Genomic DNA, 14,813 nt, shown 5'->3' with positions numbered 1-14,813 from the left:
CTAAAGACCTCAACCATGTTATCCTACAGTAAGGCTCACAGCCAACAAGTCCCACCATATGCTTATAAATTCCCACTAGCTTTTTTGTTTCTCATACTGAAGTATAAGCAGACAGCCAAGCACTCCCATGCATCTGGAGTTATTACATCAAATAAGATTACAAAAAAGCAGGAGGGGAAGGAAATTAAAAGAGATATTCGGAATTAGAAAGATGGTAGCAGGTTATATTGAGTGAGACACTTGAATCCATGTTAACACAGTAAATTAAAATTAATAAAAATAAAAAAAATGGTAGTAGAAATTGTAAAAACCCAAAGCATAGAAGATACCATAGAGGAATTTTCCCAGAAAGCAAAACAAAAAAGCAAAAAGACAATAAGTTTAAAAGATAAATCCAGGAGGTAAAATCCAAACAATAGAATTTTCATGAAGAAGAAAATAAACCACAGAAAAAGAGAAATAGAAATCATCAAAGGATTAATTTGAGAAATCTTTCCATAACTGAAATAATTGAGTTTTCAATTCAAAAGGGACTGTTGAATATCCAAACAGTGAGTAAAAATAGACCTTCAACCAAGGCACATAACTGTAAATTTTCAATACACTAGCTACAAACAGAGTATCCTACAAGCCTCAAAAAAGAAAAATAAATAAAGAATAAATAAAATAAGACATATAAAGAATCAAGAATTAAAATGGCTTTAGACAGCAATCGGAAGCTAAAAATCATTTGAGGATACCTTCAAACTTATTCAAAAGTATTCAAAAATGATTTCCCACTTAGAATTCTATACTTAGACAAATGCTAATAAAGCACAAGACCCGAATAAAGAAATTTTTAGACAAGGATGATCATAAAACATTTGCCTTTTGCACACCAATTAAGAAGCTACACACTGCTCTTCAATGGAATGAGAGAGTAAACCAAGTAAAAGGAAGATCAAGGAAACAATAATAAAGTGAAAGGCATCCCAGGGATAAAGGGAAGGGAGGTGCATTGACAGGAGTATCCAGAATGAAGCCGACCAGAGGTTTGGGGAGAGATTTATTCAGGAAAATGAAATGATAAGAATACACACAAATCTTGGGAGAGGGATATAGGCAAATGGTGAAGAGCTTGGAGTTAAATTAGTCACAGGTACATTAAATATTAAGAATAAAACAAGAGGCCCTGGCCGGTTGGCTCAGTGGTAGAGCGTCGGCCTGGCGTGGGGGGGACCCAGGTCCGATTCCCGGCCAGGGCACATAGGAGAAGCGCCCATTTGCTTCTCCACCCCCCCCCCTTCCTCTCTGTCTCTCTCTTCCCCTCCCGCAGCCAAGGCTCCATTGGAGCAAAGATGGCCCGGGCGCTGGGGATGGCTCCTTGGCCTCTGCCCCAGGCGCTAGAGTGGCTCTGGTCACGGCAGAGCGACACCCCGGAGGGGCAGAGCATCGCCCCCTGGTGGGCAGAGCTTTGCCCCTGGTGGGCGTGCCGGGTGGAGCCCGGTCAGGCGCATGCGGGAGTCTGTCTGACTGCCTCTCCCCGTTTCCAGCTTCAGAAAAATACAAAATAATAATAATAATAAATAAATAAAACAAGACAAGGATTAATTCCAAGAAAAACAAAGTCTTGAAGAACAAGAAAAGGGATTGTAACTGATTACCTGGTTTAGCTGAGAATTACACATACATGTCATAATAATGATTTAACAAAATTATAGTATAGAGAAAACTGAGGGAGAGGTTACACATATGGGATAAGAGCAGGAGAAAAAAAGAGAACTAAATCTTAATTTTTTTATGACATGAAGTCCTAGATAACTCCTAAAATAAAAATACCAAAAGCAGCAACTCGGTGAAATAATTGGGAAGCAGAAGTAGATACAAAATAATCAGACACTACTGAAACTAGTTGCCTATGTGAGGAGACTGTGGAAAGGGAGCCTGGGACTGCTTATTTTTTTAAAATAACTTTTGTAGAACAATGTCACTCTTTAAACAATGTGCATAGGTAAATGAGGAAACTCAAATCTTTTAAAATTAAAATTAGAGAATTTAGGAATTGAAAGGGGACAAATAGATGGAAAAATATCAGAGCAAGCATAAAGTATTAGTTTTTTGCTTTTAGCTTGTAAATTAGTTCTATTGGAAACTCAGGGTATGGAGCAACCATTCTATACCTGAGTCCCATTACTTTCTATGGTTTATTTCCCTTCCCAACTTAAGCACTGATGAAGAATAAAAGCTATTTGGCTGGCCCTCCCCGGATGGCTTGGTTGGCTGAGCATTGTCCAGAAGCATAGAGGTTGCTGGTTCAATTCCCCAGTCAGGGCACATACAGAACTATACATTCCTGTCTCTCTCCGGTATCTCCCTTTCTCTCTCTAAAATAAATAAAATAAATATTTTTAAAAACTGTTTGGCTTTACCTTCTGGCTAGGATATTGGCAAGTGTACTTAATTATTCCATTATGCGTAGCCACGGAGGCCAGGAAGAGAATACATGCTACAAATATTCAGATAATCCCCGAGGCTTATATTGGTCAATAGTTTTACACAACTCTTTCACTTATTCTTGTTGTGGAGGTATATTTTGATGTGTCCTTTTAAACTAAAAATCTTTCTTAAAAGCTTAAAAAGGACGCTTAAATTCTGGATTTTCTTGGTAGATTCCATACTGAAAACATAGACAATTCTTTATCTTTTAAGAAGGTCCCCATGGATTTGGATTCTAACTTCTCTCCCTACATAGCATTACAACTGTCAGGGGATAACAGAAACCCTGGAGCAGGTTGTGAGAGGATTCGGTAACGGGGAGTAAAAGGAGCATTCTAGATGAAGTATCCTCAGTGAAACTTTCTGACCCATATTTCATCCAGGACCCACATGTCCTCTCTTAGTCCCCACAGTAGGGCAATGACAAAGAGAAAATAAGATGAAGTTATAAGAAAAGAAGTCCTTGGAAAGAGATATTAGGACCCTTTTGTAATAATGGTGATGGAGCACAAAACTAATACCTTTTAGTTAATCATATTACAATAGTCCTATGAAGTATGATGTCAAGAACTAAACTGATATGTTCAGATCTGTATAGTAATTCATTATCTTCCTCTAGCATTTTTTATACAATATCTCACAGTAGGTACTTTTATGTCTCTTATATCACATCACCTCTCCACTCTTTATTGGTTTATAAGGCACCCTCTTCATTTTTCAGAGGCCAAGTAAGAGAAGTAATATAATCATTAGCAAAAGTAAGATTAGAATTTAAGTCTCTAAGCCAAGCCATCTAGCCAGTGGCTGTTATGCCAAATATTATAAAGAAAGTAATAAAAAAAACGCTCACAGAATTATTATAAATAAAATTATAGAGAGCCTGACCAGGCAGTGGTGCAATGGACAAAGCATCAACCTGGGATACTGAGGACCCAGGTTCAAAAACCTAAGGTCACTGGCTTGAGCACAGGCTTATCTGGCTTGAGCGTAGACTCATTAGCTTGAATGTGGGGTCCCCAGTTTGAGCGTGAAATCATAGGCATTACCCCATGGTCACTGGCTTAAAGCCCAAGGTCACTGGCTTGAGCCCAAGGTCACTGGCTTGAGCAAGGGGTCACTGGCTCAGCTGGAACCCCCACCACCATTAAGGCACATATGAGAAAGCAATCACTGAACAACTAAGGTGCCACAACAAAGAACTGATGCTTCTCATCTCTCTCCCTCACTGCCTGTCTCTGTCTCCCTCTTTTTCTCTCTCATTAAAAAAATAAAATAAAATAAAAATAAATAAATAGAGAGAGAGAGAGAGAGAGATAAATAAATCATGGAGGAAAGGTCGTCTGGTCTGCACAATGGGAATTCTAAGAGAGGAAAAACAAATTAAAAACCAGAAAAAAACAACGAAGAGAACCTGACTGGGGAGAAAGCATGAAAATCGTTTCAGATTTTTATCTCACTCTGAAATATTTATTGGAGGTTATTTCCCTGACCTCTCCATGTATTAATTCTATAACTCACCAAATTAATAGGCTGTGTGACACTGAGAAAGTCAGTCCCTCTGCCTCCCAGTGGTCTCATCTGTAATTAAAGGACATTAGGCCAAAATATTTAGAATAGAAAAATGTAGAGATTTTAAGTAGCTTAGAGATCACCTACCTCATCCTGTTGACTATATGAACCTCTTCTAAAACATCTCGCCAAGTAGTGATTCGACCTGGGCTTGAATGAAAACAGGGCCTACAGGCTCAGTACCTCCTAGGAAAGCCAATTTAAGTTTTTCAGATTGTTCTTAATCATAAGTGTTTCCATAAATTGATTGAAGATTTTACTAGATAATTTCTAGCTAATTTAAAAAAAAATTACACTCAAATACACTATGTAAAATCCTCTCCTCTCCTTTACATAATACAATTACAATAGCCCCACCATCACTTTAGCAAAACATGCATTAGGTGTAAGGTGTGATGATTAAAATTGGCTTCCAGTCTTAATTCAGCTATTGGCAAGATATTCATTATATCTGGATCTTAGTTCTTTGCTTATAAAATGAAGGGCTTGGAGTTTGTCAAATGTCTCTTCTAACATTTATCACTCCTTCCTGACTAGATCTTTGTCCTGAACTCAGTGGAATATCGCTTTGTTTTTACTTTCTAGAATGAAAGTTTTGAGATTTCTTTAATGAAGAATATACTTTTCTTTTCTTTTTTTTAATTGTGTCCCCTAACTCTTCTAAGTGTTCTGGATCTATTTATTTAAATTAGAGCATATGACCTGAAATCTTATTTTTAGTGAAATGACAAGTAACTTTAATGAGTTGGAACTTAGAGTTTCTTTCATATAAAAAGATGACTGTATATTAAGATATTAAAGGTTAGAAGGGACCACACACTATACCCAGCCCAATGTCCCCCTAAAGGAGACATCCATAATCGAGCATCCCTAATGTTTTGCCTTCCAACTTTTGTTCAAACTGTCCTAGTGAAGGGAGCTTAGTGCTCTGTAGACTTAGCCTGTTCTATTGATAAAGAACACAATGCCAGATCTATAGAAGGTATTTAAATGTTTTTCAAAAATCTGTTTTCCTGGAACCACTCATTGGTTCTGATTCTGCTCTCTTCACATGGCAAAACAGATATGCTCCTTGATGCTTAATAGCCAAGCAACCATTTGAATACAACTACTATAGCTAATCGCCCCTTCCACATGTCTCCAAAGCTGTGTTACTCCAAGCTAGAGAAATTCACATTCCTTTATTTGTTGTTGTCCACACCTTTTATATCCAGATTCCTGTACATTGGATGAATTTTAGTTTGTCAAAAGACAAGAATATAACAAATATAAAGTGTTGTAATTAATCCATTGTTTTTACACATATACTAAGCCCAATTCAAGAAGACCAGGGAGGCACTGCTTCAACTAAATGTGTTTATTGAATGATTCTCTTAGCAGAGGAAAACATTCTGTTTGCTCTTTGCCTTCATATCTCTTTATCTCTAGTTATCAAATATGTCCACACTAGCCAATTCTCTTGTCTTATAAAGCAGCATCATAGGTTCCAATTAATCATTTCTTAGTGCCACTATCTGTTTCATACTGGGCTGAATGGTGTGTTGTTTCTTTTTTATGTTCCTATGTCTTGTGAGCAGAAATATTACCCAGAGCTCCTCTATGAGGATCTATAAAGTGAAATCCATCGCAAACAACATTAAGAACAAATATGAAACCAATTATTTACTATAGTTGAGATTACCTGGAGGCTGACTCTCCCACCTTGGCTGTTTTTTTAAAGATGTTTTTGCCTCTTTTGAATCAGAACTCTAGAATTCTTTCTTTAATATATCATAACAAACATGGTTTTGTCAGGTCTTCACCACTAAGTGAAAATGAGTTGAGGCAAAAGGCTGAGTAATTCAGACAAAATACCTTTTTCATCTATGGAGGCTTTGATCAATATTGAAGGCCCAAACCAAAAAGTGCTATCATGTTATGTTAAATTGAGACTAAATTATATCTATCCTCTACTATCATCACTTATTCCCTGTGTATAGAAAAAAAAAGGAAGGAAGGAAGGAAGGAAGGAAGGAAGGAAGGAAGGAAGGAAGGAAGGAAGGAAATAAGAGAACTTTGCTAGTTAGTTGTTTGCCACCAATTTCCAGGAATACTGTCTGATGAGAAACAGTCTCATCAGATTGCAGCTCTTCCCTTCCCACCTAGTCACACCAGAAACAGCCACAACAGGAGGAACAGAATGAGGCAGAATAAGCATCTTTTTATGTTTAATGCTCATGAATCAAAAACACAGCTATTCCCTGGGCTCCAATCAGGTAGAGCTGTGCCTATGCTAACAAAGCTTCCTATCTGCCTGGCTTTTCAACAAGTCATAAACTGACCCCAGATAAGCCCATGTATCTCCTTGTGGAGACAGAAGAAAGGGATAAATTCTTGATGTTTTGGAGTATGTGTCAACCATCTAATTTATTTTTTTAATTTCCTCAAAAACATAGTCTTTCTATTCACTTTAAAAATCCTCCCCAAATCCCCTTTAGTAGCCGTTCTTCCTGGGACTGAAGCAATTTGAGTGTCTCTCCCCCCTCCACACACACACACTTTGAATAATAAAATCTACTTTCCCTTCCAGGTTACTAGGAACATTCTTATTCATAAATCACTTTCATCTTAAAACCAAGTATTTTGTCTTATTGTAAAGCATTTGCCAAAAACACCTGCTTTAAGACAGTACTGTCATTATCTGAACAAGAAGAGAAAGGAGAAATCTGAGTTTAAATTTGCTTTTAATAACGCATCTACACAATCTAAGTAAATGACAGTGGTGTTCTTATAAAGTGAGAGGCAAAATGCCAATCAATACATTGTTACTAGGGGGAAAAGTGTACTGGACAGAGAAGTAAACAAGGAAGTCAGAATATAGAGTCCTGCTTTGGCTGTTAGCTAGCCCTGGTTTCATGGGTAAATCCTACAATCTTGCCAAGGCTCAATTTCCTTAACTATGAAGGAGAAAAATAACTTCCGTTGCCTGTGACTCACAAAATTGTTGACTAATAAAGAGCACTTTGGGAAATCCAAACAGCTATGCAATGCTTATGTCTCTAACGCAATAGCTTTGCCTCCTCAATGATGCAAAATAGATAAAAGTCTCACTCTGACACTTATCTCCGCTTACGATGTTTCCCTGAACAAGCCTACTGCTAAAAATAAATAAATAAATAAAACACCCTACTCCTACATTCATGAACACATAGAACTTAGGTCTAGAAGGGCCTTTAGGATTCACCCTCTCGTTAGAAAAATGACGAACCAACAAAGATGAAATGTAATGTAAGTTCACACAGCTATGTACAGGCAGACCTCATTTTATTGTGCTTCACAGTTGCTGTGTTTTTACAAACTGAAGGCAAGACCCTCCCCCGGTAAAAAGGATCACCATTCGCCTTTTTTTTTTTTTTTTTTTTTTTTTTTTTTTTTTTTTTTTTTTGCGACACTGGTTTCATTGCAGTGGCCTGGAACGCACCGGTGGTTTCTCCCAGGTGTGCCTGTAATTATTAGCCATCATTAGAACCGAGGCGTCGGGACTCCACCTTGCCACTGGCATTCTTTTCCAGCCTGCCTGGGCTCTCTTACCTAAAGACACAACCAGAGGGAAAGGAAGATCGGAAGCTGAATTGCCTCTGGCCGGACTGCTAGATTCGCTACGCGGACTGGGTATGCAGAGTCGTCACCTAAGTCGTTAGCATAATTTCAGACTCCAAATAACACGAGAGCTCTGTCTCTTCAGCATTTCGGAGTCAAAAAACTATTAGTTGCCGTGACCTTTTCCAGTAGAGGGAACTCGGGACTATTAAACGATTAAAAACTGAAGAATGAGGGGTGGGGAGACGGGAACTGTCAAAGAAAGACCAAGAGTGAGTGTGGTTCTGAGCCGCGGAGAACGGGCAGCTGTCTGGGGCGCGGGAAGGGGCGTGCATAGGTTGGACGCGGTAACCAACGGTTCCCAGAAACTTGTGTTCGTTCCCAGTTTTGCCCGCGAGCCTTTTATTAACTAAAGAGACCGCAAACCCAGGAAGAGAGTAGAAGACCTCCCCGGGAAAGGGAGAGGGGCCACGCGCAGGGCGCTTCAGACTCCGGCCCCAGCTCCGCAGTCCGCAAACAGGCGCACCCCCGAAGGGACGGGCCTTGTTCCCCTCTGGCCTTAGTTTTGCTAAAATTCCGCATTCCCTTAAAATGCAACGAGAATGAGCATTTCCACACACGACCCGAGGCACACTCACTTAACAGGTCAGTGAGCCACGGGACACGGAAGAGTTGGGGGACAAGCGCACAACAATGTTGGGAAGCAGAAGTTGCTGGTTGGGTTTCACTCCGCGCGCGGGCGCCGCTCAGTGTGGGGCCGGGGTCGCAGTTCCCGGGAGGAGCGTCAAGCGCTCCGGTGCCGGGACCGCTAGCTCGGGAAGCGTGCCAGGGGCACGGCGGCCAGCTCTGATGGAACAGCGACGAGAAGGACGGAAGCGCCGCTTTGGGAAGGAGGGGGTAGCTCTAGTGTTTGGGTTTTAGAGGTGGGGCGAGGAGGACCCGAGTGGAGGTTGGTGGCGAGCAGCGCGCGAGTCCGTCCTGTCCTGAACGTGTTGAGGATCAGGTCGCGGCTCTCGGCCCAGACAGCCGACCCTTCTCTGCAGCCAGTCGGTCTGCGCAAGGAAGGGCAAAGGGTCCGGATGGGGAGGCCGCGGAACCCGGACAACAGAGCTGGCGACAGGTGGCTGCAAGTTGAGGGCCCAGGGCGCCTGCAGTCCCGGCGGAGAATCGCCCCCACCGAACTAGAGAGCCGACAGCCCACGTTGCGGTTCGCGCCGCTGAGGGAGCGGGAAGAGCGGCCCCAGCCCGCACGCACCCGGCTGGGACTCACGGGGGGCGGAGGGGATGGTGGCACTGGAGGTCGAGCCGCGGCCGCGCGGACACCGCGCCGGTGGCGGGGCAGCCAGGTGCGTTTTGTTTGTCTTCCAGGAGCCAATCTCCGAAGCCGGCCAGAGTCCTCAGGTCCGGGAGGGAACTGCGCACGACCCCGGTCTCCTCCCTGCCTCCCCAAGCCTAGCCGCTCAGAGCACTTGCGACTCCGAGCCGAGTTCCCCCTCGTCCCCAATGTCCACCTCGTCCTCCGGCTCGGTCAGCGCGAAGGGGCCAGCGGGCAGGCCCAGCCGAGCCTCCGCGGGCGCGGCCTCCGGGCCGCGGGGACTGCCCTCCGGGCTTTCCGACCGGTCCGGCGCTTTGGGCTCGTCTTGACTTTTTCTCAGCTGCTTTTTATGCTTCATCCGCCTATTCTGGAACCACGTTTTCACCTGATTTCAGGGAGAAAAAAATATAAAACCACATCATTCCTTCAGACCCATAGTTACTGACAATTAGGTACTGGGCGATGGCTGGGGTTTAGGAAAACAGACTGCAATCCATTGACGAATTATTCAGGAGCTGTGACCGTCTCCCCACGTGAGGCCACACCTGAACTGCTCACAAGTTGTCCTAGGCTGAACGAGAATCGAACAGTCTAAGTCTCCCAGAAGTAATTGTTCCGAAATAAAAATAAGGATCAAAATGGTTTGGCTGGTAAACACTAACCCTGTTATTAATTAGAATTACTAATATAATAAGTGCTCTTGAGTGTCTCTTTTACGTTCAACATCTGTTCCTCTGATCATGACATTTAAATACCCCGTTCAGCAAGACTCCGGGACAGGAAGATGGGGATCGAGCTTGCTGGTTCCCCTCAGAGGAAATAGGGGGCCGGGCAGGGCGCAGGCTTTCACAGCCAGATGGGTTTCCAGGTACAAAGACGATAGGAGAGGGAGGGGAGGAAGGAGTTTTGAGATTGCATTGCATCTGGAAGAAGATATTATGGTCCACTCAGGACAGGATAATAAGGAGAAGCTTAAATTATAGTATGTGTGTGTGGTGGAGGCGGTATGGCTATGAGACTTGCAGCCGTAAGAGACAAAAAAATCTCTGTGTGCTTTTGTCTCGGGAGAAGAACCCGTCTGATCTCCTATGTCTGAGGCGGGTTGCGGCCCTGACTGAAGAAGAGTAGGGGGCACTGATATGACATTTCTGAAACCGAGAGCAACGACCAGAATCTCCGGAAGGGTTTTTCTTCCCTGTCCAGAGCTCGCTGGAGAAGTTTTGCTTTGGTAAGTCTGACATGAGGTTGGAAGTGGCTAAAGATCTTTGGGGCCGTCTAGAATCTACGGGAGGTGCCATTCCCGTTCAGGAACTCTGCCTGGGCCTAGGAGGGGTCGGGAGTGGAAGGGAGAGGAGCGGGAGCGGAGAGGAAGGCCGCTCGCTGGTCGGGCCCACCTGCGTCTCGGACAGGCTGAGGGCCGTGGCCAGCTCCACCCGCTCCGGCGTGGACAGGTAGCGCTGGATCTCGAATCTCTTCTCCAGGCCAGACAGCTGCGAGTCCGAGAACACGGTGCGAGCTTTGCGGCGGCGGCAGTGCTTCCCCGGCAGCTCCGCGTGCGGAGGGTGCGGGAACAGCGCGGAGACCGGCACCCCTGCGGAGAGAAGAGCCCCGCAGTGGGCAGAGCGGCCGCGCTCCGCAGCCCCGCTCCGCTGCCCGCCCTGCTCCCGCGCCTCCCGCGGCTCCCGCGCCTCCTGGCGCCCCCGGCCTCCTCTCCCCAAGGCCTCTCGAGCCCTTCTCCCGGGAATCGCAGGACACGGGGGCCAGGGGTTGGGGGAAATCGCAGGAATACCGCTTGGAGACCTTTAGCAGGAAGTCACCTAGAAATACAAACAATAAACAGTAGGAAAAAAGGAAAAGAAAATTATAAAATAGATCCGGACGACTTTTTAAAAACGTCTTCTCGGAGAGTGAACACGCTACATGGTGAGCAGAGCTGTGTTGTAGAACTGGCCACCTGAAACCTGTATAATCATGTTAGCCAGTGTCACACCAACATATTCTATTTAAATAAGAATAAAAATGTCTTCTCGGAGAGACTGTAGAGCGTCCGCCAGCGCCCAGTCCTCGGCTGCGCCTCCGAGGTTTTCTCAGGAACGGGGGGCCCGGGAGCTGCCTCCCCTCCCCGCGCCCCCCATCCAGACCCCTGACGGCCTCCCCGCGCCCCCCCATCCAGACCCCTGACGGCCTCCCCGCGCCCCCCCCATCCAGACCCCTGACGGCCTCCCCGCGCCCCCCCATCCAGACCCCTGACGGCCTCCCCGCGCCCCCCCATCCAGACCCCTGACGGCCTCCCCGCGCCCCCCCATCCAGACCCCTGACGGCCTCCCCGCGCCCCCCCATCCAGACCCCTGACGGCCTCCCCGCGCCCCCCCATCCAGACCCCTGACGGCCTCCCCGCGCCCCCCCATCCAGACCCCTGACGGCCTCCCCGCGCCCCCCCATCCAGACCCCTGACGGCCTCCCCGCGCCCCCCCATCCAGACCCCTGACGGCCTCCCCGCGCCCCCCCATCCAGACCCCTGACGGCGCTCCGGGGTAGCTTGTGGCGAGCGGAATCCTGGGCGTCGTCTTGCCTCCCAGACTCGCTGAAACGCACCTCGCTCTGCCCGGAGCGCCCCGCTCGGCAGCCCGGGGCCTGAGGGAACAGGTGGAAACTCTCACCCGGAGATCCCGGGCGGAGGGAGGCCAGTTCCCGCCTCGCACGTTCCCCCGCCAGACTCGGGGCCGCGCTGAGCCCCCCTCTCTACTCTGCTGCTCGGTGTTTCTCCTTCTTTCCCTCCGACCTCAGGCAGAAGGACTGAGCGCCTTTTCTCCGCTGATCGGGGAAACTTCTGTTTTGTTAATTCCCCACACACACACCTTTGCGGGCTTGACTGTGTCGGGGAGGCACCCGGCAGGCAAGCTGCCGCAGACGGTCCGTGTCGGCCAATTCGGGGGGAAAACAAGCACAGAAAACAAGCAGTCGCGCTGCCACGGGCTGTGGCCACCGCTCTTCGTGGGGACCGCCGGCACGCTGCCCGGGTGCTGAAGCCGAGGCCGGGATTCGGACTTCGACGCCGGCCCTGTAACTGCCCTTCCGACCCAGCGCCCCGGTACCTGGGTTTCCCGCTCCACACACACTGTTAGCTTTTGTCGTGGGTCCCAGAGCCCACGTTCCACAGACCGTCTCGTGTCTTTCCACGGCCCTGGCTGGAACCGGGGCTGTTTTCCCCGCTGGGCTCTGCACTCGGACTCAACGAATTATTCTATTCTGGCTGGGATGAAAATGCCGGAAAAGAAAGTGTAAGCGTGACCTTTCTGGAGAGAGGCGGTAAAAGTTTGGGTTTTACCCACATCTGCCCGCACCAACTAGACTTTGCGGGTCCCTGCTCCTTCGCCGTGTCTGGCGAGTCAAACTTCCTGGGTGCCGGGCTCCAGGGCGCCAGCCACGAGGCGGAGAGAGAAGCTGAGCCCAGGGCTGTGAGTTACGTGCTAGACGTCGGGAGTAAAGAAGGTTAAAGGGGAGTCGCATCCCTCCTCCCACCTGTTCTTCCCGGGTCCTTGCTCCCTTATTCCGGCTAGCACAATATCCCGAACTCTTCCACTTCTGAGCCTCCGCGGGACGGGTGGTGAACGCTTAGCACCCGGGGAGGAGAGAGCTGGCCCCATGGAGTCCTGTCAGCTTCCGAGGTGCAGAGTGCAGCTCTGTTTCACGGGGTGAAGTGGGCAGGGGTCTCCCTCAGAGCAGGTGGGGACAGAGAGCTGGCACTGAGAGCGGGACCAAAGTGGCCAGAAAGACCACGAGGAAGGAGGCCGAGCACTGTCCACCAAGAAGATTGTCAAAACCTCCAGCCACACGTCTCCTCCATTGCAACGCGTGCAGAGTGGCCAGGAGTTACCCTCGCCGGCTGGCACGCCTCGGGGGAGCTCTGCGTGTTCTCAGCTGTGTCCCCCACCTGCTGCTGCTACTGAGGGGAAGGGGGCCGACCAGCCAGGCTGCACCAGCTGCACCAGCCCTGGCTCTTCCCAGGCTCCACCACAGGGTGAGGGTCTGTGCTGTAAGACCTGTCCTCTCATCCCCATACCTCGGAGCCCCTGTTACTTACCCGAAGTGGTGAGGAAATAAGGGTGGTGGTGATCCCCCTTATGCAGGGGGTGATGGGGGTGAGGAGCCAGGAGGGTGGGTGTGGGCATGAGGGGGTAGCCATAGTCCAGCAGAGGCACCCGGGAGGCCAGAGAGCTGGCAAAGTGCTCGGGGGCCACCTCCCGCAGCGGCTTGGGCTTATGCAGCAGGATGTCCTCAATGAAGAAGGACGTGGGCCTCTGCGAAGATGCCGGGTGCAGAGGGGAGGTGAAGTTGAGGTTCATCTTGAGCCGAGCGCCTGGCCCAGGGCGAGGGCCGAGGAGGAAGAGGAGGAAGTGGGCAGCGTCTCAGTCACACTGGTCACAGCCGACCAGCACCCTGCGGGCTCGGACGCCCGCGGCTCTCTCCTCGGCCTGGGCTACCCCGGGCGCTGGGCGAGGCGAGGAGACTCGCTCCCGGGTGGGTTGGGTCTAAGAGGAGGAGAACTGGCAGTTTGAAGAGGGGAGCCGGGAGAGCCAATGGCAAGGCCGCCAGCGGCGGAGGGGAGGGCGCGGTGGGCGCGGGGCGGGGCGGGGAGCTGTCCGCGGTGCTGAGTTAGACCGGCCGGACCGGGAGAGCGGAGAGGACCGGGTTCTTGCTCCTTCCAGGATTCACCGCCTCAATTCCTGCCCCGCCACCAACAGCTGCTTTGCTCCCAGCTATTTTTAAAGATAACTAAAAAGAAAAAGTCTCTGTCCTCAGACAAACTCCTCTTTAGAGAGAAAAAGGCATCTAAAGGGTTCAAAGCAATACGGATACGGCACTTATTTTGGCATTTGGGCCTGGGTTTTAAAATGTCAGAGAAATAATAGCAAAGGAGAAGGGGAGAAGGGTGGTGTGAGGGAAGTTATATCTACATTAGTCAGGTAATATGGTTTGTGTAAATATATCCAGAGCTACCTCTGAATGCCAGTCTCTACTTCCTCTCTAATTTTTATTATCTCCTCATTCCACTCACAGGGCTTACTATTTCTGCTATACTGCCTCTTTCAACCCAACACACACACACACACACACACACACACGCGTAATTATACTAGGATTTTGTCTCCAATTCCCTTTTCTAGCCTCTCTTTTCATTTCCCTCCCTCCCAATCTTTTTTCCTGTTTGTCTTTTTCTAATCTGTCACATTTATTTCCCTTGAGTCAATTTGCTAAAATTAAGGTGATCATCTACAGCACAGCAGGGGTAACTTTGGCTCGCATCTCCAAAAATTGCTCTAATTATTGGTGTTAAACTCAGGAAAATTAAAAGAAGCCACTTCTCTTCCATCTCCCCATTTTTAAGCTCTAATTTGTTGAAATCTAGTTGTCATCACAATTCCAATCACTACTGCTAATAGTAAAAGTGTTTTAATAGAGACTGGGTCCTCACAACCCATGCTATTAGATAATTAGAGGAGGTGTTAGAAAGCCAAGTGCTAATCCTTGGGCACATGGGTAGAATTTTCATCTGATCTAGCAGGTAAAACAAATTAATTACCAGAATCAATTAGGCCCCAAACTACAGTGCTGCAGGAAGTGGGAGTGCTGTATTCCATATGGATGACCTGGTAAAAACGGTAAACAGATGAGGAGATTGAGAGGAAGGAGGAGGAAGACAGAAAATAACTTTAAAATGAGGTCTTAGCAAGTAGGCATCTAAATGAAGTCAGGATGATTTGTCCTGGAGTCTGAGATCTGATATTTGTTTTAAGTTTATAGTGGTAAGAACTGACGACCAAGAGCAGGCCACCAAGAGGTGGCCATGGAGAGGGGAAATAATAGACTTCCA

At 47.6% G+C, this 14,813-nt stretch overlaps 1 protein-coding gene across 1 annotated transcript; it reads right to left on the bottom strand.

Annotated features, from left to right (window-relative positions):
- Positions 1 to 9,083: 9,083 nt before the first annotated feature.
- BSX (brain specific homeobox) lies at positions 9,084 to 13,284 on the bottom strand. Its single transcript, XM_066366480.1, has 3 exons — positions 13,023 to 13,284; positions 10,333 to 10,529; positions 9,084 to 9,323 (listed from the first exon to the last, which is right to left on the bottom strand). Exons 1-3 carry the CDS (start codon positions 13,282 to 13,284, stop codon positions 9,084 to 9,086), a joined length of 699 nt encoding a protein of 232 aa, XP_066222577.1.
- Between the last annotated feature and the right edge of the window lie 1,529 nt (positions 13,285 to 14,813).

Source organism: Saccopteryx leptura, chromosome 2, assembly GCF_036850995.1.
Source record: "Saccopteryx leptura isolate mSacLep1 chromosome 2, mSacLep1_pri_phased_curated, whole genome shotgun sequence".
In the NCBI taxonomy this organism is placed as follows: Eukaryota; Metazoa; Chordata; class Mammalia; order Chiroptera; family Emballonuridae; genus Saccopteryx; species Saccopteryx leptura.
The sequence above is the reverse complement of the archived record's forward strand: the minus strand, read 5'-3'. Positions and strand labels throughout refer to the sequence as shown.

What these genes read in the sequence shown, in the direction of transcription:
- BSX (XM_066366480.1), bottom strand. Translation starts at nt 13,284, where the DNA reads ATGAACCTCAACTTCACCTCCCCTCTGCACCCGGCATCTTCGCAGAGG. An exon ending in TTATTTCCTCACCACTTCGG is followed by an intron (nt 10,530 to 13,022) that starts GTAAGTAACAGG and finishes TTCTCTCCGCAG; the next exon opens with GGGTGCCGGTCTCCGCGCTG. An exon ending in TCAGCCTGTCCGAGACGCAG is followed by an intron (nt 9,324 to 10,332) that starts GTGGGCCCGACC and finishes CCCTGAAATCAG; the next exon opens with GTGAAAACGTGGTTCCAGAA.